The sequence below is a fragment of the Falco rusticolus genome, chromosome 6 (genome assembly GCF_015220075.1).
Source record: "Falco rusticolus isolate bFalRus1 chromosome 6, bFalRus1.pri, whole genome shotgun sequence".
Lineage (NCBI taxonomy): Eukaryota > Metazoa > Chordata > Aves > Falconiformes > Falconidae > Falco > Falco rusticolus.
Genome location: NC_051192.1, coordinates 84,647,505 through 84,674,830, shown reverse-complemented (window position 1 = coordinate 84,674,830; position 27,326 = coordinate 84,647,505). Strand labels below are relative to the sequence as shown.

The 27,326-nt window shown below is 44.6% G+C and overlaps 1 protein-coding gene and 1 long non-coding RNA gene across 3 annotated transcripts in view; both read left to right on the top strand.

Annotated features, from left to right (window-relative positions):
• The window catches only part of LOC119150520, a 141,157-nt gene extending 115,069 nt beyond the window's left edge, over positions 1-26,088 (top strand). For both annotated transcript variants that reach the window (XR_005105098.1, XR_005105097.1), the window contains exons 5-7: positions 7,552-7,667; positions 8,222-8,347; positions 25,855-26,088. This is a non-coding gene — a long non-coding RNA (uncharacterized LOC119150520). The remainder of the gene's footprint in view (positions 1-7,551; positions 7,668-8,221; positions 8,348-25,854) is intronic.
• A 122-nt stretch (positions 26,089-26,210) lies between these two features.
• On the top strand, positions 26,211-26,771 carry LOC119150436 (cell wall protein IFF6-like). The gene has a single exon (XM_037392972.1). It carries the CDS (start codon positions 26,211-26,213, stop codon positions 26,769-26,771), a length of 561 nt encoding a protein of 186 aa, XP_037248869.1.
• The last annotated feature ends 555 nt before the right edge of the window (positions 26,772-27,326 follow it).

Sequence of the window (27,326 nt, the reverse complement as noted above, 5' to 3'; positions counted from 1 at the left end):
TTATCTTTTGATCTTTCTCGAGGAGGCCCAGGGTCTGCTTCCCCTAACGTGAGCATTTCCCCAGCTGCTTGGGCATGGGGATTGTTTCAGGGCTTTGTTTATACCTGGGAGCAGAAACACCGGGTTCTCCTTTCCCTGGCTAAGAAAGCAACGATGGGTAAAATTCAGTGAAAATTCATCAGTTTAACAACAGGTTTTAGACTGCAAATGTGATTATTTTATAACTTGAGAGATTTGGGGGAAAAAAAGTCTGTGCCTACCTTCCACATTTGGAAAGCTCCTGATATTTTATAGGTATTACAGGAAATAAAGACAGGAACAGGAGTAGCTGGTTCGTGACGCAGGACACAAAGTTATACTGTTGAATAAGGGAATTACACAGAATAATACCCTGGCCACAAGCAATAATTTTTATACTAATACTATGCTGTACTGAATTCATCCTGTTTAGCAGCTGAAGCTGGTGTAGCTGGCATTTAGACTGTGCTGCCAGGTTAGGTTTAAGTGCATATCGTAACTGCAACTATTGTACCGTCGTTGGCCCAGAAATCTAACAAACAGATTATTTGATCTGTTTGTGCTGCAAACAATAAGCCAATGAGCTGTGAAAGCTCACTACATTTAAGGCAACAAACCCCCAAACAGCTATTTTAAGGCCTGGAAATCTGTACTCTTGGTTTCGATGGATCTGTGCTGCCATATGGAACCTAAGCATAACTGGGAGAACGGGAGGGAGCTGAGGGAAGGGTGGCCTCAGGCAAAAAGCTCTCGCAGACTTCTTGTGACATTTGTTCTGCTGCTCTCAGAAATACGGTCAGCAATGTCAGACAAATAAATACATGTATTCACGTGATAGTAGAACTGTGCCTTGGGCCGTATCTTAAAGGTTTGACAAAAAGCTCAGAGAGAAGCTCTGAGAATCAGTGGCAATCCTTTTCATAAATACAGAAAAGTAACTGTAAGTTCCCTGCAGGGATAGGGATCTACTGGAGGAGGACACTTACCCCAGGAAACAAAAGATTTGGCTGCTGCCACAGTTCCATTTTCCCAAGATTAAAAATAACACAAGGGAAGAGTTTGTGGAACCAGCTCCTGAGACATCAGGTTTTTGGAATTTGGAATCAAAAATTGATTCTTTTGGCCCATGTTTGGTGAAAACAGTGGAAAGACTAGATTTATTTGAAAGAGAAATTAAAAAAACATGAGCAGTAATAAAAAATAGTACTGACTGTGACAGTAGGACAATTTATAATTGGGGGTCAAGTATCCTATTAGTTTGGGACTATTTCTCTTTAAATAGAAGACCAGTCACAAAGGATTCCTGAGAGATGATATAATCTGAAACTATATTGGAAAAAAGTTTGCTTCTCTCTTAAATTACCAGGGCCTTTTGTATCCTAGTAAAATACTTTATTACTTGATCTGGCTCTAGAGAAACAATGATTCCATAACAAACCTTTCCCAGGACTTTAATTATTTCCTTTATTATATCCTGAAAAAGGACCAGGTCACTTCTAAAGGCCACAGAAAGAGAATAATGTATTTTTTTTCCTGGGCAAACAAACAAAAACCAAAGGAATGTTTCTTTATATCGCAATCCTAAATTGAAGTTTGGTTGCTAAGTACTGAGAGTGCAATAGTTCTGTTCCCAGAAACACCTCTCAATATATTTTAAAGAATTATCTGATGATCTTCCAGTGAATCCCTTAAAAACCAGCCCTGCCCCAACACAACTGTGAATCTTCTTTACCACTACAAATATAAAGAGGGTTTTCAAATGAAAGCCCATGGGGCTTGTGAATCATTTAGGTGCTTCTATAAAGGCCCTGATATTTGATGTTTCAGTGACGGACCCAGCTGTGCATCACAGGGCATGTTCATGCTTTCAACAGCTATAAATTTCTGACAGTGCTTGACCAGCTCCTCGTATGATGGCCCATTATGGATATTGTCCCTCTGAAATTTGCGTGCTGAGGTGGCCACTCAACACAGAGTAGCAGTGAAAACTAGAAAGATGTGCAAGTGTCAGTCACTTTGCAGGACAAATAGGCAACGCAGGGCCCACCTGTGTGTAATTCTACTGAGAATTTCTGGTAACAGAAAACTATAGCTTAATTCACAGTTAAATTGCTAGTAAAACTTGCTAGTCTTTCCTTCCTTCCTTCCTCCTTCCTTCCTTCCTTCCTTCCTTCCTTCCTTCCTTCTTCTTTCCCTCCTTCCCTCACTCCCACCCACCACCCTTCCTTCCTTCCTTCCTTCCTTCCTTCTTCTTTCCCTCCTTCCCTCACTCCCACCCACCACCCTTTCTTCATTCCTTTCTTCCTTCCTTTCCCTGCTATTGTCTTGATAGTGAACTGAAAAGCATTTGCTTATCTACAATATGTGATTTCCTGTACATGCAGGTCATGATTTTGCTTCCCGAGAAGAAGAGAACAAAAAAAGAAAAACCACAAGTCATGCCACAGTCTCATTAAATATATAAAAAAAATAACTGTCCTCATTATAACTAACATCCCATTTCCTCTAGCATTGCCTTCAGGACGCTCAAACCCTGTCATTTGTAGAAATACCCTGAGTGGTCCCTGATTGACTGCATGGCTAGAATTCAATCACGGGCTTCTACTGACACCAGGAATCACCAGGGTACAACTTAAGGGTTTATGAATGGCAGGAAAGCTCCCAGATTGAATTATAACTTTGTTATTTAATCTGAGAACGTATTTTGTTATTTATAGTCAATAGAAAACTCATATGGACTTTTTCAGGTAGAAAATGGTAAATCAGAGTAACAAAATGATCACTTTAATTTCAAATGTAAAGTTTGTGAAGTAGGTAGGGAGAGAAGGATTAGTGTGCACATGATGCAAGGTTATTGGGGTGCGACGGGCAGGGACGACGATGGTTTACAGGGAAATCAAAGGCAGAATTTCACTGGAAAGTAAGCACTTTCTGTGGAAGTTATTAGGTGACCAACTACTATAACTAGTCCTAAAACCATAGTAACAAAACCCAAACAGAAAGACAGACCTCACCGATGGGTTCTCTCTCCCAAAACACCTCAGGTCTATCTTTACTTGCAAGTGTGTTGTTTAAACAATTGTCAGTGGTGGTACCTTTCAGTCTCTCCTGTACTTGTTGTTCTGGGAGTATCTGCAAATCTGTTTATGCCAATGAGTCCAGCGTTTCAAAGGGAAAACCAACAAAGCACTGGTCTGGCATGCAGAAACCCTTGGAGACTTCTGACAATATGGACTAAAATGTAGGTTTTTCTTTGTTTCTTTCTTGGTGTTTTATGGTGGGAAAAAAAAAGAGGCAAATGGTCATTACTGATATTACTGGTTAGTTGCAAGTACTTTTATGGCCCGTGGTGATTCTTGGTTATTGATTCTCAGGCATGTGAAGCCTGGTTCTTCAATGGACCAATTTAAACTTGTCTGTGGTGGTTTTGCAATCCCTTTACCTGATCCTTCTCCCCCAGCATCTTTTCAATACTTTGAGCCTCATTTCCTATATAGCAGTTAATAAAAACAAACTGGCAAGAAACCTTCTTTCCAAATTTATGAAACTGTTGTCTTGCTGTTATTTCACTTTTTTCTTTTTTCTTTTTCTTTTTTTTCTAATTTTTTTTATTTTATTTTTGCCCCAGGTTTTGCTTGCCTGTCAAAGTCATTGAGTTCAAACTTTTTTGAATTTTAGAAACCTGCATTCACACAGTAATTGGAAGAACAGTCCCATAATTTCCAGCTCCAGGGGGAAGCTATCTTGGAACATAACAGCAAAAAAGAAACCCTTGGGTGAAAGAAGAAACCGGGTCAAAATAAAATCACAGATCGTTGATTGAAAATGTAGATGTGATTATTTCTAATAAGCAATGAAGGCAGGCAATTAGAACAAACTGTGTACATTTCTCGAGCCTAACTGAGTAGTCATTTTTAGAGCTATGAGGATTTATAGATTATCCGGTTTAAGGAAATAAATGCAAATATTATGGGGCCTTATTCTGGAAGTTATCCTTTAGGCATGCTTCTTCAGGTAAGGTCTGGTAAACAGGGTGCAGAAATGAACAGTCACACGTAGAGGGGAGCAGGAAAAATGGACTTCGCTGCCAAAGGAAACATATCATGCATCATCTTAGCTACCGAAATTAGGCAAAGCAAGTCCCAGCCAGTGTGCTCTCCAGGTATGACTCAAGCCCAAACAAAAGCGGCAGCCCTGGCTGTCCCTTGTCTAGGCTCTGTTTTCATACCCCTGAAAAATAAATAACACAACACATACTTCCTGCAGAAGGTAGCCAAGGACTTGTCCACATTGCATTGCACAATGTCATATAATCTTCACATCCAAGGGAGGTTGTTCCTCTTCTTCAGTATGTGAAAAATATCTAGTGTATCCATAGATGGGGGCAACAGTTAGGAAGTGTGTTCCTCTTCATGAATTTCCCTGTGATCCAGTCACACCGGCTGTCATTATAAAGTAAAAGTATGGAAATTCCATCATAAACTGAGATTAATCATTGGCGTAATTCCCCTCCTGCTTGGCAGGACCAGGATTTCACCCAAAGTATCGCTAATATCCAATTAATCAGCTGACACAAAGTCAACAAATGTAGAGCTTTCCAGGCATGGGAAATCAAAATGCCGTAAGAATAAAACTTTATAGCAGTCGAGCTCCCTGTGGAGCAGAGCAGGAGGGTCACTGTGTTCCCCATTGCAATTAGGATTATGCCGCTGTTCCCTGTCAAAGGAATGGACCTTGCCATGGCTCTTTCACAGAGCTGTTCCTGGGGATGCAGGAGCTGCTAGCAGGCTTTGCTCCAGGTGGTTCTCTCCTATTAAGCTGGTCTTAATCTCTGCTCTCTGTTTTGAGCTAAACAGGCAGATGCAAACTAGAAGAAAGGAAGTGGTTACTCCAGTGTCTATGGGAAAGGCATTGATGTTGCAAGAGGGCTTATCAACAACTTCTATATGTACAAAATTCATGGAGCGGCTCCCTCCCTAGGGGCTGGCAAATGTGAGTTCCCACTTCTGCCGCTTCTGAGACTGACTGTGCAGAGACTTCTGCTGATGCAGTAATGTGGGTCTGCAGTACGGTAACTATTAGGAAATTTCTGTATTGATAAAACCCTTAGTGGAGGCACAGCTGCACAGGCAGACATTCGTTTTATAAATGCCTTTGCCAACATTGACTGCTTTCTTATTTCAATTCCACTTTTCAGAACCAGTATAGGATACAGGGGTGGGGAGATATTTCTGCATTAATATCTTCTGCAAATTGGGAAGTTTGCAAAGAGGCAGCTACCCTGACATCGCTAACTGCTGTGTATCTGCTGCTGGTTTATAGACTATCATAAGCTCATAAGTAATACTGGAATGCGAGTACTAGAAAAAGACAGAGGAAAAAATGAGCTTCCCTCTCTCAAGTTTTGAGTGATTCTTGCTGCTTTTGAGTCATTTCTGCTCCCCCCCCCCGCCCCTGCCCCGGCCCCAGCACAATTTTCTGGGGACAGTGCAAAATCCCAGCTGAATATTGAAATATGCAGCATTACATTTTCCCTGGAGCAGTGCTGGATGTGGCCCTTCCCTTTTCAGACAACAAGCCTGACCACCTCTGCCCCTTATGGCAAAGAGACCTGAGGCGCTGGGAGCTGTGGGTTCAACCACTCAGGCGAAGGAGAGGCTGTATGTGGGTTCCTGATGCAGGGGCTGCCTGCTCTGCCTGCTCTGCCTGCCAGATGAGAGACACCGCTGCCTTCTACTCGTACAACAGTTTAGATGAGGACATCAGTGTCCCCACACACCAACAGGTGGGAGATCTTTTATCAGTGGAGAGAGATTTGCTAACTAGTAGCAGAACAGGGATTGTTCTTCCTTAGCTCCAGCTGCTTTTAGCAGCAGGCACATGGATGCCCAGTGGTTTTAACTGCAGGAAATATTGATACACAGAGATTTCAGGGTCTCCAGGGGAATGGGTGCCAGCCATGTTCAGTTCAGAGGAAATGGATTTTGAGCCCAGAGAGCTCAGATTTTGAGCCTGTGTAGAGGCAGGCATTGTGTACCTACACTATTGTGTGGCTCTGGCCTTCTGGTGCATTTGCACACGAAAACATGCCAGAGTCAATGATATGGCATGTCCCAGGGACTGCTAGAGATGTGCCTGTGAATACTCTGCTCCCAGCACAGTCACAGGGTTTTGACTGCACTCTTAAAGCCAGTGGAAATTGCGCAGTTCAGTCCTGTGGCATCAGGGTCAGATTGCAGGAGACTGAGTACCTTTCCTGGTGGAATCCTGAAGTTATCCCAGAGAGATAACTGATCAACTACATTGTTGGCACACAAGTCAGAAGATACAAGACTTCTTCAATCTAAAGAAATACATCTGCAGATGAATTTTCACTGTTAAACAATCTTACTGGCCTCTCAGCTGTTGGTAAATCTCAAATAACCTGGTAAAATTTGTTACTGGAGTGGTTAAGTGCAGGTGACAAAGGCACAAATGATTGCTGGCTTAGTGTTTCCTCGCATGTAAGTAGCACGGTTTTGCTGGTGCCCTGTGATTTCCAGGCGATGGGGGAAGGCTGAGGGGGCTACTTTGGCTGGCAGCCAGTCATCCCTTCATCCACCCCACCACATCCCACAGAGCGGGTGGGCACAGCTGGGTGGGTAGCAGGGCCATGGACAATTCATCATTATGGTGGTCTGACCACTTTTCTGTGCCTGTGCCTTCCTCTCCTTTCTGTTTGTCTTATGCCAGGGTATTCATTGTCAACAAAGAAACACAAACAAATGTTTGAAGGATGCACATCTGCGCTAGCAACCAGCCCACTGCAATTATACTAGCTCTTGCTTACCCAAAAATGGATCCTTGAACTGCACATGAGTAGTGTCAGCTGTATTACACATCGAGTCTGTCAGCTGCCAGGGTTGGGTGCAGACAAAGATAAAAAAATGAATGAAGACACTGGCAGACTGGGAGGAGAATTCTGCAGTCCTGTTGAGTTCAACAGATACTGCATGAGAAACAGTTTTCCTACAACCTTGTATGGGGGAAGAATATGGAAACATTATGGTGTTAATGCTAGGAAACCTGTCTTTGTAGCTTTTGTCTCCTAAAGGACCCTGTATGATGTATCTTTACTGATAAAAAGGTATTTTTTTTTTAGCTCCAGATTGCTTTAGTTAGAAGAAAAGGATACCATGTTTACCCAGTTTTGGAGAATTTTCTCAAGGATGAAATCCTGTCACTCTGGAAGTCAACAGGAGTTTCCAAAAGGGAAACTCCTGGTGATTTTAGCAGGCCCCAGGTTTCACTTCATGAACTATTTGATTTATCCCACAATACACAAATATTTAAAAATGTTATGATTTTGTTCTTTGAAATTTGACTTGAACCTGCTAAAGCAGACAGTTCAGTAAAATACTTAATCCATCAAAGTAATCTAAACCCATGTGCTTTTCAAATCACCCTGAAAAGGGTCAGATCTGCATACAGTTTCCAATAGATTTAGACTGTAAAATGTTTCTTAATTTATGTTCTTTGGCTTGTATCCAACAGCTTGAGCCTTCGATATTGTATTGATGCCATCCTCAAGACATCCAGTGCTTTGTCTCCACGGGGATAGCTGTGGTCTGAGGTTACAAGCTGGTGTGTTTTGAGTACACGTCACTATGGTAAGGTACAGGAAGTTAATCCGTAGCTTTACCAACAACAGTTTCAGTGCTATGGGGCAGATTGTAGCTTGTGTCTGAATGCAATGTACCTGTGTCCATTGCTATAAATAATCCTTGAATCTGCTTTAGTTCTGCTTTGGAAAACAGGTTCATGTTGAATTTATCTACTAAAGGTCTAAGGCCTTGTCTGGGCATGCAGAATTGGATAGTTTAAAATAGCAATTCTGCTTGGGCGATTCCAGTATAATTTAACACCACCAGGATAACTCCCTTATTCTCTCGTGGGGTAAAACTATCTTACAGGATAAACCTCCTTATTTTGTAGGATAAGACTAAATTTGTTAAAAAATAATTAATATTCCACCTGCAAAGGTGAAATTAATTGTTCTGGGACAGGGATGTTTTTATTTTGGAAGAGAGGGTCCACCTGAGGAGTTGGAAACTGCTATGCCAGCAGCTTCTGGAGGGGAGAGATGGGGAGGGAAGCCAGGATGATTTTCTGACCCTATCCTGTGTGAGTGCACTAGATGCAGGTTTTCCTCCCACCATCCCAGGACCACATGAGTATCCCACTCTTGGTAAAAAGAGTTTGAGCACCAAGAAACCGAGGGAGCACGAGGGCACCAAGGAAGTCGGATGATCAGGAAGGCACAGTTACACCTGAATCTCTCATGGCTGCGGTGAGTAAAGCAATTGCCAAGATTTAAGAGTTTTAAGAGGTTACGAGACTTTCAGAGATGGAAGGGTGCTGCTGTCCACCTGGTGATGCTCTTGACTGTGAATCCTGACACATGAGCTCTGAGGGCCCGTAAGTGCAATCCTATACCTGCAGATCAGGACAATCCTATACCTTTTCTTCTGGCACACTTCTTTATGTTCTTCTTCAGGTCATTTCCAGTTATGAAGCTCAGCCTCTTTATGCAGTGTTTTTTGGTTTTTTGTGAGATCCATCCCAGCTTGTTCCCCAGGAGCATTTGCTGAAGATAACGGGCTTCCTAGCTGCAGTGTATGAAATTTTAAGTGCTGCAGAACTGAACCTAGCCTTGTGCCATTTCACCTTCAGCTTATGCTGGTTTAACATCAACTTGCTCTCCTTTAATATTCTGAGGCATTGCCCACAGTGCCCTTTGGGACCCTGTTGCTCAGTACTCCATCTGAACATCTGCATCTGCAAACCAGCCCCCTTGCACAAAACATAGTAACATGTGAGACTGAGAAGAAAAAGAAGTCCAGAGAAGCTTTTCTGCTTCAATACTGAAAGAGGACCTCCCACCCCCACAGCTGAAGAAATGAGTAAACTGAGCATTTTTTACTTTTCTGCTGGATTGAGACATCAAAAGAATGGCTAACTGAGCAAACCTGAGTGCGTCTAATTGACTTCAGCCCCAGATTTATTCACTGTTCTGCACCTGCTTTGGAGAGCTGATTCAGGTCTTGACCCAAAGCTCTCTCTTGACTTTAGTTTTCATCAGGACTCAGAATTCCAATTGAAATGGAGCATTTCTTGCTGATTTTGGTGAACTTCATTGCAGTGCCTTGGCCCTTTGATAGTGTTTTAAGTCATTTCTGAAACTTCATAATGAAGCAATATTGAGTACATCTGAGTGCTAGCAAGACACTAAAGACACTGTAGGCCATATGTAGAACATGGGTATCACACTGAGCAAGGTTACTTTGAAGTAAACAAAAATCCAAATACCAAAAATTCCCATTTAACTTTCTTTAATTTTTTTTCTACTCTGGGTGGGGAAACCAGCTACATTAGATTCTCTGCTTTAGAAGGGTTCAGTTTTGATTAGTTAAATAACTTTGTCAGCCTTTTGTATTTCAGTATTTCTAGCCTTGTAGCTGAAAATGAGAAACTACTTTGGTCTTACGACGATTTCATAGGATGTACTGATGGCCTGAGAGCTTTCATCAACCATTTCTTCTCTTAACCTCACTGTGCATGATGCATCCCAGTCTTATTTAACCTGTAGGTTCTGCTTACATGGAGAAGCTTTGGTGCCCAGCCTCACAAGAGTTATCTAACTGATTTTAGGGAAACTTTCAGATTTCTTTGTCTTGCCATCTTGAACCTGCTGTTTTCCAGGTTCCTGCTGTTTTCCAGGTTCCGGGCGTAACAGGAGGTCTGCAGCATCCCTCAGGCAGGTGGTGTGCTTCATGGGACGGGGTCCTCCCCTCCTCTAGCATACCATGGTCCCGCAAGGTCTCAAGGCTCCCATTTTGTGCTGAATTCCAGGGTCAGAGAGCTTTAGTCTGACAGGGATGATAGCTTCTGTCTGAGGCAGGTGATCTTTACGCCACTGAAAGACTTTGCAAATTCCACACTTCGCATTGTCTCAAGCCCCTGCTTATATGGGACTCTTTCTACTCTTTCTTTTGTGCTCTTTTCTCTTCTCTTCTCTCTTTTTCCCTCCTTTTCTTTCTCCTATTCTTTTTCTTTTGTTTTCCTTTTTTTTTTTTTTTTTCTTCCCTCCTTGTTTTCCCATCACTGCAGTATTTTAACACTTCTGTGCACTCAGAAAAACAAGTCACGGTCTGGTCTTTAAGATTTTGTGAGAACTGACAAATTTGGTCAAGGGTGAGATTTTGCAAATGCTGTTAAAAACGCGGCTTTTCATGTGGCAACATGTTCTTTTATACTGGAACACGTCCTAAATTTTCACACATGTGCAGGAAGTGAAATCACACCTTTTTATGGCAGAAACAGCTTAGCACAGTGAAATGACAGCTTTTGCCTATAAAAAATGCCTTTAGTTTTTGTGGAAAACAGTGAATTACTTGAGGCAAAACCACAAAGTGTTTCATCAGCAGCACAATGGTTTTTAATGCAGCTCTGCCTTGAAAAGAGCTTGAGGAAGATGGAAATCAGAGGACAACACCACTAGATGTATCAGCCTTGCAGCCCAAATACGCTGTACAAGGTTTGAGTGCTTTTTCAAAAGATTTTTAATTTAATGGTGTCTTCTAAGTCTTCCTTTTCCCTCCTTCTCCATCTTCAAAGTCTATTATTTCCTCTCCTTTGATCCCAAAATTTCATCCCATGGTATTTTTAACTCTCCCTTCCCCCACCAGACTGAGTCCCATCCCCACTCCCCTCCACATGTGGCTGCCCGGCTGCTCCGGCTGCCTCTCCCTACCGCTCAGGAAGCCAAGAGCCAGGCAGACTGGATACAACTGGAGTTTTCTGATGTGCTTTAGCGGTACCTGCATGTCCTGAGCTAAACACACCCCGGTGTGTGTCCTGGCCAGCAGGACATTTGATAGCCCTGCCATCATAATTTTATTGCCTTCAGCGGGAACAAGTGCTGCAGTATCTGGAGGACCAAGGCAACTGCTTTTTACTGGAAAATCCATCCTGTAGAGCTCATAGCTGGATATACAACTGGAAGGAAGATATATTTTATTTCTAAGTTTGCTTCTGCATGGGACAGAAGTTGCAGTGAGGTGAGATGGGTTGCCATGAGTTGCTCTGTTCTCTCCCAAGCTATGCCATTCTCAAATGTAGTTTGCCTTTCCTATGCCTCCTCTTTAACATCTGTGTGTGCTTCCCTTCCCTTAGGCCATGTAGAAACCTGTAGATTTAGAGGGAACTTACCATTGTTGCTCCTGGGGGAGCTCTCAAAGCAGAGTCTTGGAAGCCCTCAAAGCACTTTCAGCATTTGGGTGCTTGGCAGGAGTCAAGAAGAGTCACTGCATGCTCTCAATGTGATGCAGAGTAATTTCAGATTCTGTGCTGTCATTGAGGACCTAAACTGTGACATGGGAGCACCGAGAGGACAAGGACAATTTGCAGTAGTTGAAATAAAAAAGTCAGTCAGTAAGTAGGAAGTGAAATGTATGCGTGCTCTGTCCTACATTTGCAGGTACATCCATGTGTGTGGGAAAGCGTACAAGTGAAAAAGGCATTTGTACAAGTTTCTGAGCAGGTTGTATGCACTGGAGCCAAGCTGCCTACTTGGTGAAGGAGAGATTTTAAACCTGCCCGTAAGTCCAGTAACCAGCTTTCTAACCACACACATCCCACACCTACATTTTTGTGTTCTACAGCTTTCATGTTGGTCAAATAAAAAGCATCAGCACCACATCTACTTGTTTGCATTGAGGGCCAATATGTTTTCTTTGCACTTTAAATACTGTTTAGAGCTCTCTTTATGAGCTTCAATTAGGAGTTTGCTATGGAGGGCTTATTAGAGCAGTTTTATTGGTACTTTAACACATTTTCTTTGTTAAAAGCTAGTTTAGAAGCTAGTTTAAGAAGCTTGTAAATGGGAGCTACAGTGAGCTGTCTGTTCCACTGACAAACACATATCAACAGGCCTCCCAGAGGGTTCCTCAAGTCACCTGGTCCACCCCTGCACAAGCGACTGCAGTGAGCCCCACCATCTGCCAGGCTCTCAGGAAAGGGAGTTGGGTGGGGACATCAGGGAATAAATATTAATTCTGGAATTCAGGGAAAAAAAACCAACCTCCAGACTGGAAGTTTTATATTTAATATAAACTTAAGATGTATGAGATATCCAGTCATTTTGGTATCCAAAGCAATCAGGTCAATAAAATACAAAGAGATCACCCAGACTGGTTTCACCAGCAGAAACAGAGAAATCAGGACTGGGAGTGAAGAAACTTTCCTGCTACCCAGGTTTTCCGTCCAGGGCTCAGGCTGGAGAAGGCGACAGTGTCATGTCCCCTTCTGCTCTGGCCGTGACCCGAGGAAAGCCTCCCTCTTGTTGCCGCTGGAGACTCCACGCCAGGGCAGACATAGCTGATTAGACCCCCCTCCTGGATGAGGCGCAGTGGAGAGCACCCGAGAGCTGTGTCCATCCTCATGCCCCCCACATATGCCCCTGCCTCTGGAGCAGATACCGTGTGTGCTGGTTTCTGTTTTCTCTTCCAGCACAGTTCTTGTTTCAAAGGCACCTAGAGGTGAGTTGTGGCCACAGAGGAGTGGCCTCGGGGAGCCAGGAGAGCCGCTGCAGTAGAGGAAGGAGCGTGAAGGTCTGCCTGAGAGCACTGCCCACCCTGAGAGGCACTTACAGCCCCTCTCAGGTGGCAAGACAATTTAAACTAATTCATGTCTTGGATTCCCCCTCACCTGCCATAGCGCTTTTCAGATGTGGCTGCCCCATCCGCACCAGTTCCTCACAGCTCCCCAGTTCCCTCAGGCAGGGTCCCCTTGCAGCCAGACTCCCGTTGCTGCCATGTCAGCACAGCTGCCATCCTCCGGCCCAAAAGGTGCCATCAATCCTCCACACCTGTCTTTCTGCAAACACCTGTAAAGCCTGTGCCCACAAGAGTCCCACCACAGAAACCCCTGCCGTGACTGCTGAAGCAAGCTTAGGAGTAGGTGGAAAGTATCTACTCCAGATCCCTCAGGGAGGGCCACACGGTATCTAAACAAGTCTGTTTCTTTACCCACATTTATATTTTCCTAGGAAAAGTATGCAAGTAAATATTTTCTCCAGGCTTTTTTCTTTTCTCTCCTCTTTCTCTTGGCTCCTTTTTTCCCTCTAAACCTACAGTACATCACTCACGACGACTTAAATAGTGAAAACTGTCTACAGTTTATCTAAGGATCAAACAGCTGTTGTCTTCACAGGCCTTTTTTATTAATATGAATTAATGTTTTCCAACTTATTTCCTACATTTCTGCTGGGAAGAATAACCCTTCCCAGAAGCATTCTTTGGCAGATAGCAAAATAATTTGAGTAGCAGATATATGATCTCATTTTTTTCTGGACAGATTACAAATTGCAGATTGGCTAGAAGTGGATGAACACAATAAGTATTTTAATCTTGCAGTGATTTCATGTGCCTAAATGCTTCAGCTGCCTACACTTTCCAAGCTATGAGCTGCATCCTTAAGCACTTAAACTGTCTTCAGTTGCAGAGGATACCATGGCCCAGACCTACTGTAATGGAAGAGGGAGTGGGTTGTTTCCATTTGTATGTCACTGCAGAGGTCTCTGAGCATTAACTACTTGCCTGACCAGCATTTCTCGGATGAAGTGCTTTGGAAATATCAATGTTTGAGTCCTACTTTCAGCCTGACATTCACAGAAATAGGGGTTTTTTGACGTAGCTGGACTGCTCCTTCTCTGCAGCTGGATCCTGCACAGTGGGTCTGCAGGTAAAGGTCTAAAAGTCCTGCCTTAGAAGTGTTCTAATAGTATCTTCCAGGGAGAGTCTTTACTGATTTAAGCTGCTTTAAGCAGTTTTATGGAGAGCCAGTCCTTCTAAAAGATTGCTGTTGACCCCGAGAGCGTTCCTGGATCTATTCATACGAACTTTATAACCTACATGTATGTCACAGAGACCTTTGCCACTTGCATGTGCTCTTGGAGCTCTTGCTGACCCTACCTAGTTATGGCAGTGACATGTGAACCATCACACTCCTGCATCTCACCATTTCTGAAACAAGTAATTGTGCACGTCTCTTCCACTCAGAGCTGAAAGTCCCTGTGATTTGCACCCAGCTGTGGGGTGGGTGTTCATCAGAGACACAGCAGATTCAAGAGAAACTATTGTCTCTCAACTCCAATTATTTCTGCTTTTGGAGAAGATTTAGAATTAGTTTCCAGTTGCATTTACTCAGTCTAAATACATCAGTGGCTATAAGGAGTCTTTCTATGTAAGCACTGTGTTCCTTAATAGTCCCTGCTCTTCCAGTGCTCCTCTCTAGCCAAGTCAGGAATGACAAATAACTAAGAATTCAGTGTCCTCTGCATCTCAAATTACATTCCATTATAATTTTTTTTAATCCTGGAGCAGCCAGTTAATTTTGCTTCTTTGATGTTTGATGAAATGTGTATGTTGTGTATATGAAATGAGAAGTTGATAGGAGCCTTGCACCAGATCTCTGCTCTGTTAAACCATGTGGAAAGGACTGAGTGTGATGATAAAATCCTGGGAAGCCCACTTCCTTCTGAAGAACGACTGAACGGAGGGAGGATCCTGCTCAGCTATAACACACACTGGTACAACCAGGAGCTGCTGGCACTTGTGGCGGGTCTGTTACCTCTCTGAACCAAATCCAGGCTGGACACTGCATGTCCTGACCAGCACTGCACTGTAATAATTTAAGCTGAAGTGATTTATCTAAATCTGGACTGGTTTTGCACCTTGGTTCCTTTTTCTTTCTTTGCATTTCATATAATTCTCTCGGGTTTCCTACTTTCCTCCTTGATTATTTTCTTCCTTCAAGAGGGCTTTTCTGTATGTAGGTGATAGGAGCAGCCAAACAAAACGATACAGGATATTGTAAGAGACACGTTGTATGAGAGTGACCTTCACAAAACCGATTTCTTGGCGCCTCAATCTCCTTTAGGCCTTGCACCTAGCTGCAAACTAGTGGGCAGGTTTTCATCAGTATCTTTAATCAGGTTTCAAGACACTATAAAAACACAACAAAAATCATAAAAATTCCTTTTGTCTCAAACACATACCTTAGCAGTAAGGGATGTATCCCTAAATATTTCCTCAGGAAAAATTAATGAAGCAAATTAAAAGAAAAATTCTTTCAAGCTGTTCCAAACAAACTCATTTCACAGCCTTTTATCATGCTTCCTTGCCGTTTGGGAAATTTATTTAAGTTATTAAAAAATTCCCTAAAATTCTCAGCTGAAAAGTTGGCTTCTGTTTTTTCTACAAAGCTAACTCACCTGATTTGTCAGAACAGCTCGAAAATGAAGTGCTAACTGGTGGGTTTTATTGAAAGGAAACCAAGTGGAACAACATATGTATTTTCTTAGGAAACTAAAAAGCTCACAGTCCTGTGGTGTTCCTTGGGGTAAATTCTTTGTTATGAATTACAACCTGCTTACTGATGAGTTGTTAATAAAAAGTAGACCTGCTGGGCCATTATTTTTTTCCACACAGTATACCCAGTTTAGCTTTTTTTAAGCGTTTTCATTAATGCACTGAGTGTGAATAAATCTGTTTCCAATTTGTAATTGTTTTCCCTTCATCTGGACATTAATTTATTGCCAAATCTAACACTCTTCTATTTTTAATATCCCTCCAAACTGAAGAGCTGTTTTAAAAAGAAAGAAAGAGATTAGTAAAATGCAGGATAGTGGGAAGGATCTCTCCTTTTCTTCCTTCTTTCCTTCTTTCTTCCATCCCCTCTTTCCTTCTTTCTCTCTCTCTCTTTAATCTTTTGCTCTTTCACTCTCTCTATTTCCTTTCCCCCCTGCTTTCTCTCCTAGATCATATCCCAGTGTCTGGGACCAGGAGAAAGGGGCGCTGGGTCTCTCCTGGGGCCCCACCGTGTTTAGAAACAACAGCCGCCAGCTGAACTCATAGGTAGTTGACAAAACGGTCTGACGGAAACACTGGAATCAAAGTAGAAACAGATGGTAACCTGAGGTGGCAGCGCAACTTCATTTAATGTGGGGTGGCTTTTTATTTATTTGATTTATTTGTTTATTTTCTAGCTAAGCATCTCTTTGCATGGGGGAGCCTCCTTCCTCGGTCATTACTGCATTGTGTCTGGGCAATAGCAGCAAATCTCATTTGTTGAAGAAAATGAAGGGATTAAGCAGAAGGTAGTCAAATGGCAGTGTGTTTCAATGGGTATTATTAGCAAGTGGGTCTCTTGCTGCTTCAGTTCAACACATTTGCATGTATTCACATGAACTGGAGGCAGGAGCCCAGCCCTAATGGTGGAGCATTACTATCGCAGTCGGGAAAATCTGTGGAATCAGCAGTAAAAAATGTGTCTATTATTCTGGCCTGTTTCTTGCCATGAGGAGGAGGACGTATGAAGGAGAGAAAGGGGAAGGGAGAATTAGTGGTTGCTGAGGTGTTTTCAGAAGCAGTGGCTACTGGTGGTGGCAAATCTCTTGTCAGGCTTTAAGCTGTACGTGTGCATGTGAGGAGAGACACCAGGAGAGGGCTGGAGATGCATAAAATAAAAGCAGTTGATGTGGGATCCCTGAAGCGGTGCTCCTTAGATGCGGAGGGTGCAGCCAACAGCCCAGGTGTGGTGGCTTTGAGGGATGCTGCACGTAGCCAGTAGTAGGGTTGGTACCGGGAGCACCAGGGCATGCGGGAGACACGTGCCCCATGATGCTCTGTAGCAACCCGCAGTGGCTGCTCCGGCCTGGAGAGCTACTTCCAGAGAGCGGGATGTTCACACACAATTTGACCGTGGCTTTCCACCTCCCACCTGTTCGGCTTCATGAACGCCTTTTCTTTAGCTTTTCTGCTCTCCTGAGAACCTGGGGCTTGGTTTTGGGGGGCAAATAGCCACCGTTGGGCCCCAGGCTCCCTTGCAGGCAGAGGGAAGGGAAAGCAGTCATGTTTTTTCCCCTTCAGAAAACCCCAGGTTTCCAGGGAGGAGGGCATACGCAGAAGTCTGTACCTTTCTGGGCACCTGAGCTGATATTAGTCAAGGCTAATTTTTAGGCTGTACCAAGCAGACACCATCCAGGGTCTTGGACTCAGCTCTGCTGGGAAAGCCGGGGGGGCACTGACATTACTGGTATTGTTTTGTAACATTAAACACAGTCAGGAGATGGATGAAAATGCCAAAATAGTTAACCATATATTTGGTGTTTGCATAGCGATTACACCCACTCCATGTACCATTGTCAGATGTGTTTTTGTGATGGACTGGGTGTGCTTATCCTAAAACTCCTGGCAGCAGTTGCAGGCATTTTTCACTAGTCAGATGGTAGCATGGCAGCACAGGCTAGGTGACACAAAATAAAGAGAAAGGAAAAAGAAACAAGGTTTCCCCCTACTCCCATATGGTGCCAGTATCAGCTCTCTGCTGCAGGGACACTCCTCCATCACCCACCAGGATGTGGGGAGCAGTGGGGACACAGCACATTGCAGAGAGGAAGAATTTCTCTGTCTCAAATGCTTTTGACAGCAACTTCTGTGCTGCCTCCGCTCCCCCAAAGATGCTGGTTTTCTCACTGTGTGAACTATGCTCTTTGGCAAGCCAGAGAAACTGATGCAGACACATTTTATATCTCAAATATTTATTTTTTTTTTTTAACCACAGTTAATTCTTCCCTTTTGCCCTGGGTTATAGGACTTACGTCCGGAAACAATAGGAGCCTAGCACCTTCCCATATGATCTCTTTCTTCGTTTTAGCTGCTTGTAAAAACCTATCTTGGTCCCTTGAGTCCTAAAGAGTAATATGTCCATTGCCTCCACAATTGCCTACTCCATCTGGGACTCTCATTGGGATTCAGTCCACACATTCAGTTCAGGTGGGATCTTCAGAAAAATCAATAACCAACATGTCTGGCAGCACTTTACTGCATGGTATCTGTGTCCTGCTTCCTGGCTGGGACTCTCAAAATACTGATGTTCTGTTGAATTGGGGTTTTTCCAAGGTTTCCAGCCACCTCTCTGTTGCTCTGTGATTTTTTTTTCCAGTTGACTGTAATCTATCTCTCATAATCTGTATAGAGATGGCCATTCTTCCTGCTTCGCTGTTTCCCCTCTAACTGAGGCCCTGCAGTTTGTAGCGTTCAAATTACGGCCTTTGGTATTATGGAATGATGCTGCTCCTTTGGAAAGCCGTGGGTGACTGCAACCTGCCAGTTATATCCGCTGCTGCCATAGCACCAGGCTTTTGGTGGAGCAGTGGGCTCTGATCCCAGTGAGGGGGCACGGCTATGGGGTGGGCTGTGCTCCGGCACCCGTAGTGTCAGCTGGGCAAGGGAGGAGATGGGGAGCATTGCTAATGGTATCCCCCACAGCTTATCTGGGCTCATGTTTATACTGAAACGTAGAGACAGGTTTGTAGTGACACCCACAAATGCTAAGCCAGCTTTAAACTTGCTTGCTTGGGTATGGGTAACAGCCTGCCTGAGGCAGCACAGAGCTGTAAAACAGCACAAGCTGTAAAACTGCTAAAGTACCTGGATCTGGTCCATTCTGAGCTTTCAGATACTGCTGCTAGGTCAGGGTTGAGGGCTGATAATGTAGATCTATGCGGCTGCAGCTAATGCAATGAGCTGCTGTGCAGCCGTCCCCCCAGGGAAAGGAGCAGAGCTCTGTGCTGGACTGAAATGGCCCTTTTCACCCCATGCATGTGAATTCAGCCATTCATACCTGGGGAAATACCATGGCTGTTTTCATGCAGGGAAAGCGAGGCATAAGGAGATTAATGCCTGATTTTCGGCCACGCTGGCCATCTCCACCTCTTGCTAATGGATATATAATGTAGCTTGGTCACAGCTTCTGAAGAAATTGACCCTCAGCTGACTTACTTAAGTTTGCAGAGGCAATACCTGGAGAAGTACTGACCCCATAAACCCTGAGTCTCTTGCTGGTGGGACAACTGGGAGACCCTTTTTCCCTCTCCAGAAGCATCTTCCTTAAGCAAGCAATAACAAAGCTTTGCCAATGTTGAAAATGGTCTGACTTAGTGTAATTATTCATTTTGCTAAGGCTGGCCCTGACTCAGTGCTTCTGAATGCTTTTGAATCTGAAGCCTGCAGAAAGCTGTTGTTCTGTGCAATAAGGAGTTATCATCTTTGCTTAGGCACAGCTCCTGCTATGCAAGGAAGGCAGGCTGTTGATGAATCTGGTTTTCAGTTTCCCATACCATCACACCTGTTTCTCTTTGAGGAGAGGGTCTGAGGTCCCCTGGAGAGATGGGGACTCCTTGTCTCCTGTGTAACTTTCTCTCCAAACAGTGATAAGCAATTGCACTTTCGCAGCTGCGCTGCTATTGACATAATTTCGGCTCCGAACATGCGACTGCTACCAATCAACACAACCATAACCAGTTTTAACCTGGCCTGTTCTGTTATTCAGAAGTCAAAAAGGCTTTCTAAGCCGGCCACTGAAGGACCAAGCGGCTTTTCAGTCCTGTGAAGGTGGTGTATGCGTTGGTTTTGGAGCACCTGAATTCTGTCATGTAACAGCAGAGGGCATCTTCACAGGGCTACTTTTCCATATAAAGAGAGGATGTCCCTTTAATGCAGCATCAGTGAAAATTCTTCAAAGATCCCTTGAATTTCATAATTATCTATAATTTTACACAGATTTACATTATATGTGGGTTCTGAACACAGGGAACCTTTCACTTTTTTAAAAAATGAGTTTACGTTGATTATTTCACAAAGTGTTGGTAGCTGACCATAATGCTCCTCACTAACAAAACAATGTCCACTCTGTGGATATTTCTTTTTGAGAAACAACTCTTTCCCATCTTTTAGAATAACACAATATGTTAGAATAAAAAAGATACACTTAGGAAAAAAAGATGAAATGGATCTTCAGGGTCTAGCCCAACTCCTTGGCAGGTTGAAACAGATAAAGTATCACCCACAAATATTTGCCACTTGTGTACTTAAATTCACAAAATAGCTCTGTCGTGTGTTGATAACTTCATGTTCAGGAAATTGTCTTCCATTCAATTAAAACACTGACTGTGGATTTCTTTTGGTACTTCTCCCAGTACTTATGGAGAAGAATCAGGTACATTGTCTTTTAAACTTGTTTGGATAATTAGGCTGTTCTTGTGGTTCCATTTATGACGAGTGCTTAGCACTAAGTCCATGGTGAAGCAGTACCATTGAACTATGGCACTGTAAAGAACTCCAGTTTAGCAGATTCAGAACAGAAAAGACTTATCCTAAGGCCTGTTGATAGAAAATCTATAAGCAAAAGGCAAAGCACTGTGTGACTGTACCATTTGCTACAAAGATAAAAAGAACATCTTCAAATTATCTGAATATCAAAATGCAACTTGTCTGGATATATTACAGGGGAAAATATCCATCGAGAATACGATATAGAAATTTGAATTACATTTTTTGCCTAATCTGTCCTATGATTAATGTTCAATGAAAAATGCATGAAGGATAAGGGAAAAAATAACTTTTTATTATTTTATTACCTTAGTGCCATAGTTGAACTCAAAGTATTCTTGACTACTGAAAATCCAAGGCACTCTGTGTTTTGCAAATAAGTCACTGGCGGAAGGTTCTACTTGAAGAGGTGTGTAAGTAGCTTTATTCTATTTATTTTTAGGTGGATTTCATGTAAGCATTTACCTAAGTATCGGCAGAACCTGAAATCATCAATGCAGTTTCTTGTCAGACTATTCTCCTGTATCCTGGCCCATGACACATGGCCCATTATACATTAATCAGCCTTCCCAAGCTTTGGTTCATATAAATGTTATGAATTGCATGCATTTGCATCACATGATATTTAGTAGGAATAAATTATCTGGGATGAAGGAATTTTAGGCATTTTCTTTTCAAATAAATATCTATATATTTTCCTTTTGGCCAGACTGGGCTTAATGAATCTGATCTTATTTCATCTGAGGAGCAAACATGTTTCAGGCTGGTTAACGGAGAAACTTGGCTCAGGCCACGGACTCTGTATGAGAATTTGATGATTATTAAACCATAGAAACTGAATGGAAACACTGCTTTAGGTCCCATCATCACTGCAGAGCAGATGGACAGGAAAACAAATACATAACTTTCCCTGTGCTGATGCTGAAAATTATAGTCTCACACCTGCCTTTATGGTAGATTTCTTGTATGACTAAGACAAAATAATTCAGAAAAACATTTTCAAAGGCAATTGTAGCACCAGGACACATGTGTCAGTGAAAGCCAAAGGCAGTAAGCAAGCAAATTTGAACCTCTGAGCTGCAACGTCTGTGTCCCAGCCCTCCACCCCTGAGGTGGCTATAATTCTTCCAGTCTTCCAAGCTATTTTATTCTCTTTATAGCGCAGGCAGTTTTTGGAAGGAGCTAACTGACCAGCCAGGAATGGCTAGAAATTCAAGATTTCCATTTTGTGTGACAATGCGGCATGTCAAAAAAGATTTCACTCTCACCGAAAGGAAAAATCTCTGTGTCTCATGGAGAAGAAACTTCTGGCAACTTTTTCTCTTCAGGAATGTCAAGATAATTTCTTCTGACTTCTAAAAAATGAAACAGAGCAGCCAGCTACCCCAACACAACTTCCTTCGTACAGGTTGTCATGGAGCCTAAGCGATCTGGACGATTTGGACTCCAGAGGGAATTATTTCCATCTTGAACTAAAATTAATTGAAACAGACCCGAGATAGTTGTCCTTGTCAAAGATATTTACATGTATTTACACTGTTGAACAGGTCTGTTAGACAGCAAAACCAAAACCTATTTTTTAGCTTGCAGGTCTCCAGACAACACCTCCGCCCTGGCTGGTAGATTGTCTTTGTTTGTTCCTACATTGCTTAAATCATTCTCTAGGTATGAAAAGCTCTTGGCTTAAAGTGCTTCCCAGAATGACAGCAGAAATGCACTAAAACATACAAAGGAGCTAGCCAGATTGCAGTACTTGCCTCCCTGATAGCTTTGTATAGTTTATGGATGCTTTTTAACCTCATTGGTGTAATTAGTTCTTGGTTGGACCTATCTGCACTGGTTGTGATGTCCTTGGGCAGCCTAAGCTCTTTGTATCAGCCGTCTTTGTCAAAATTGCCAGGAAATAATTTCTACAGTGAACAGTGAACACAAAGTAGCTTCTCAAAGTGTCCATGTTAAATGATGGAGTCCTCACTGGGAAAGCTAATTCAGTGCACTTAATTTATGAGGAATTTATAGATTACTCTAGAATTACATAACGAAATATTGTGAGAACAAATGACAAAGGAGAGTCCTGTTGCAAGAAGTCCCACTTCTCACTGGATGAAGTGGGAAATTGTACCTATTTAACTATTCATCCCTAGCGTTTGAGAGAAGAGCAGAAAATTGGGCTGGAGTAGAACATAAAAGACTTCCAGTCCATACTTCTGCCATGAGGAAGGATCTGTTGTTCTTCAGGTATCACCGTCAGAGGTTTACCCAGCTTCTCCTCAGGAGCCTTCAGTGGTGGAGCCTTCCTGAAGGCAATGTATTCCGGTGCTTCCGAATATTGTTTTTTTCTAATTTCCAGACTAAAACTTCTTGGTTGGATACGGTGCTTATTATTTCTAACTCTAAATACCTAGGTGGTGGAGAACAAGGGATTCTCTTCCTCACTGAAGTCCCCTTTTATAATTTGAAAACTTATTATCCAGGTTTATAGTAGGAAATTAAACGCACTGGGGATCATTCTCTGGCACTGGGTCAAATGGCATGCAGCAGCCTGGATCTATTCTAGCAACTCCCTTCAATCTCTAATACAGTCTGATCACATTAAATCTGCCGACTGGGAACATTCCTGGGTTCTATCCCAGGCCCTCTGCCTGGCAGCTGGCCAGGAGAAAGCCAGTGAATCCAGAGAAAATGCGGTAGCCATCTCACTTCAGTCTCCTCTTCATCAAATTGTTATTATTTCAGTCTTTTCTCATAGGCCACATTTTCAAGATCTCCCTTCATAACCATTGCTCTGTGGTCTCGTTCCCAGTCACCCACATCAAACCAGCATGTGATGCTTCAGCCAGAGCCTGGCCCATGCTGAGAGGAGTAATGTTCCTCTGCCTTGAGGGCAAACTCCTAATCAGGGAGCCCACTGTTGCCTCTGTCTTCTTTGCAGCAACAAGATGTTGCTGACCTGTGCCCAGCTGTGGTTGACTAGAAGCACAAGATCTTTCCTGCAGAACCTATCCATTTGTTGCCAATCCTTTACTCGTCTGGGTGATTATTTCTGGGTAAGTGTAACATGTAGGTGGGAATTCTAAGTGAACAACGTCATATCTCTTTGTCAGACCATTTCTCCCATTTGTTCTTATAAATATTTCTGTCCTGCAGCTTCTCCCACATTGATGTTACAAAAATCTTCAGTGTATGTCATCCAGATCATTAATGAATACACAAATGTTGCTAAACTCATAAAGAGTACCATTTTCATAATAAGTTAATGGCTAACTCTTATCTGAGGGCACTGTTCCTTTCTTTTATACACTCACTCAATGATGATTTAATCTAGACTACATCACCCTGCCTTGTCTTTATGAGGCAGTGTCAAAACTCTTGTTAAAATCACTGTATACGAACACTTACTAGCTCTCTTCTCTCCATCCATTAGGCCTGTTACATTGTCAGAGAGGGAAATAATTCAGATTGATGCAGTGCAGTTCTGGAGCAATCCATGTTGCTGGTATTTGCATTGTTAACTTTTAGGTGCTTATGGATTATTTTTATTATTTGTTCCAGTCATATTCTGGGAATTGAAGCCAGTGTGTGGCATCTATGCTTCCAGCTGTGCTGTTTTAGAGACAGGAATGCTGCTTAGCCTTCTTCCTCTTCTTGATCCTCACCTGAACTCTGCAAGGCTTTGCAGAGTACTTGCAACCAGCAACACTCCTTAGCTTTAGCCAGGTATGAAAAATAAAAGCTGTGGCTGATCTGAAAGGCTCTAATTTGTTAAAGTACTCCCTTGCTTTTTGTCCCCCTATTCTAGCAGATCTCACCTTTTATTTGTCATACTGTATTTAAGCCACCCAATTTTAGTTATTACTTCCAATGAAGGGTGACGCAAAAGAGCTTTTGACCTTCAAGAGACCATCTGTTAATAGCTTTCCTTCAGTACTTTCTTGATTTTCCTCTTACAGAGTGATTTCTTGTTATTATTTTGTGCCTTTGCCTTCCTGATCTTGTATTTTACTGTCACATTACTTATTTTCATGTTTAGCAGCCTAGTGTAGTTTCCACTGCTTGTATGTATTCCAGTGTCTGAAGTCAACAAAGAACTTGTGGTTTAACCACGTTTTTTTATTACTTTTGTTTCTCCTTCCCCTGCTTTGGAATGGTTTACTCTTCTACCTGCCATATTTGTTTCACAAAAAAAAAAAAAAAAAGAGAGTCAGTTTTCCTTGACTCCTTTTTCTCATAAACTGTCTTTACATAGGATCTTACCTACTTTTCCTCTGAATTTATTGAAATCTGTGTCCTTGAAGTCCACTGTTTCGATCTTGCTGCTTTCTCCTTCCTTTCCTGTGGATCATGTGCACTGTCATTTTGTAACCCTCATCTCAATTTCCATGTTTGCATTTTCAGCCATTTATTTCCAAATCTGGAGAAATCTTCCCCCTACTCTCTCTGCTGGATTTTCTTTACCTATGTGTCAAGAAATTGTCATCAGCACATTCCTGGAGCTTGCTGAACACTATGCTTGCATTTCACGACACACAAAACGTGCCCACAGCTGTTCTTTAGAACTGAGACCAACTGGCAGAGAGTGGCCCACATCTGGACAGCTAAACTCTCTCACCCTCCAAAACTGGGAGGCCATACCCTGGCCACGGGATCTGGCTGCTGCTCTCTGCTAACTCCAAGCAGTGTTTGGGAATTGTTTTGGGACAGTGGTGGGTACCTGAGGACAAAACCATGTCAGGGAGTGTCCCAGCACTTTGGTAGTATGAATGGCAGTGCATCAATGTTGAGGAATGTGCTCCCTCTGGAGCTGTTTCATTTACTGCAATAGATAGTCTGTTGTCTCTTGGTTTATTACTTTCTCTACACGTTGCTGAAATCCCTGGAGAGCATCACCTCCTGGAGGATCCTGCCAGTTGCTCACAAAATGCCATCTCCATCTGCACTTGCTGAGAGGATTGTCCACTTACCCTGATACTTACCCTGAGAGCGCCTGAACTCCTTTCCCCTGTGATCAGACATTCAGCAACTTTTTCTCCCTCTGTTCTGGAGCTGAGGATTAGCTGTATGTGCTAGGCAGCCACGCTTCCCTTCTCCCCTTTCTTGTCCTTCATGAACATGCATCCTCTTCTACTAATGCGCCAAGTATGAGTTATCCCACCATAAGCCTATTTTATGCCTATTAATTTTTGATCATTATATAGACTTCCCCTTATTAATCTCAAGCTTTCGTGCATTAATCTAAACATCCAGATGTTTTGTGGGCTGACATCCCCCAGCACAGGCACTCTCTCACCCCTCTTATGATCCTTCGGTGGACAGATCTGTGGTTCTCTTTGGCTAGAAGTAGATAACGGAAATTATTTCATTACCGTGGGCAAAAATGAAGGCATTAGGTCAGGTATGTTTTGCTTAGCTTCCGATGAGGAAAACAACTCGCAGACACAGGGCAATGACACCCGCCCTCCATCTGAATGTGGTTCGTCTTCCTGGGGCAGAGCCTGTGCTGGAAGCACGTGATATCCTGGCAGTAACACAGCAAATGTCCAAGAGGGAAATGACACGTTAAAACGAAAAGACAAACACATTTTTCACCCTGACAGACAGCTGGCTTACATCTGTATTTTCACAGGCATCAGCAGTGTTGACTGTTATTGTTAAACGCTCAGATACTGCACTGGAGTGTCAGAGGGCCCGGATTCTCCGCAGTGTTATTGCCCACGTCTAAGACATCCTGAAGTGATTAACGGGCTTTCGGGCCTGCCCGCTGGGACGCCCTAACGGCCGAGGGCGCGGGCGGGGAAGCGGGGCCGCCCCGAGGGCGCTGGTCACGGCACCAAGCATGCCCGCCCGCCGGGGCAGCGGCCACGGGCAAGGGGGCAGGGAGCGCCGGGGCTGCACCTGCGGCTCCTCCGCTGCAGCCGCCCACGGCCGGCCCGGGAGCAGGAGCAGGAGCGGGAGCAGCCCAGGAGCGGGAACGGGAGCGGGATGGGAGCGGGAGCGGGACAGGAGTGGGAGCGGGAGCGGGATGGGAGCGGGAGCGGGACGGGAGCGGGAACGGGAGCGGGACGGGAGCGGGAGCAGAACGGGACCGGGAGTGTGAGCGGCCCGGGACTGGGAGCGGGACGGGAGCGGGAACGGGACGGGAGCGGGAGCGGAACGGGTGCGGCCCGGGAGCGGGAGCGGGAGCGGGACGGGAGCGGGAGCGGGAGCGGGACGGGAGCGGGAACGGAAGCGGGACGGGAGCGGGACTGGAGCGGCCCGGAGCGGGAGCGGGAGCGGGAGCGGGACGGGAGCGGGAACGGAAGCGGGAGCGGGAGCGGGACTGGAGCGGCCCGGAGCGGGAGCGGGCCCGCGCTCGCCCTGGCGCCCTCGCCCAGCAGGTGGCAGCACGGCGGGCGGCCGCGGGGCTCGGCCTGGCGGGGCCTCGGCGGGATCCGCGGCGCTGGGGCTGGAGCCGGGCGCGGAGCCGGCTGTGCGGGCTGGCAGCGCCAGGGGACAGCCAGCCGCTTGGGTCCCGCAGCCCGCTGTCGTGCGGCGAGGCGGTAAGGACAGCAGCGGGCACTCAAGATTTTGCAAGGCACGTTGAAGCAAAATTGAGACACGATCGTGTATTTGCAAAGTGTGGGACAAATCCCGGCTCCATTTGTTTGCTGCTCGGTTGGCACGGCGCGGGGTCAGCGTGCCCCATGCAGAGCGCCGCCCCCAGCCCTGCCCGTGTCCCCGCAGGAGGGTACCGCAGACCCCGCTGCCCCCCGGTGACCTCCCCTGGCGGCAGGGACGCTGCCCCCGGTGGGAGAGGCACGGCCCCGGCACGGCCCCGGCACGGCCCCGGCACGGCGGCCCGCAGCGCCCACAGCCGCTCCCGCTCGGCCGCCCGGTGGGGCCGCGCACAGCGACGTCGCGGTGGGACAGCCCGGGTGCGCGCGGCGACCGTGTGGGCGGCCCGGGGACCCCTCAGCCGGGCGGGGACCGGGCAGGGCGAGGTGACGGCCGTCCTGCCGCTGCCGCTGCCGCTGTCCCCGCCCCGTCCCTGTCCCTGTCCCTGCCCCAGCCCCTGTCCCTGTCCCTGTCCCTGTCCCTGCCCCTGCCCCTGTCCCTGCC

Coding starts and splice junctions, on each gene's coding strand:
- LOC119150436 (XM_037392972.1), top strand. CDS start 26,211: ATGGGAGCGGGAGCGGGACAGGAGTGGGAGCGGGAGCGGGATGGGAGC.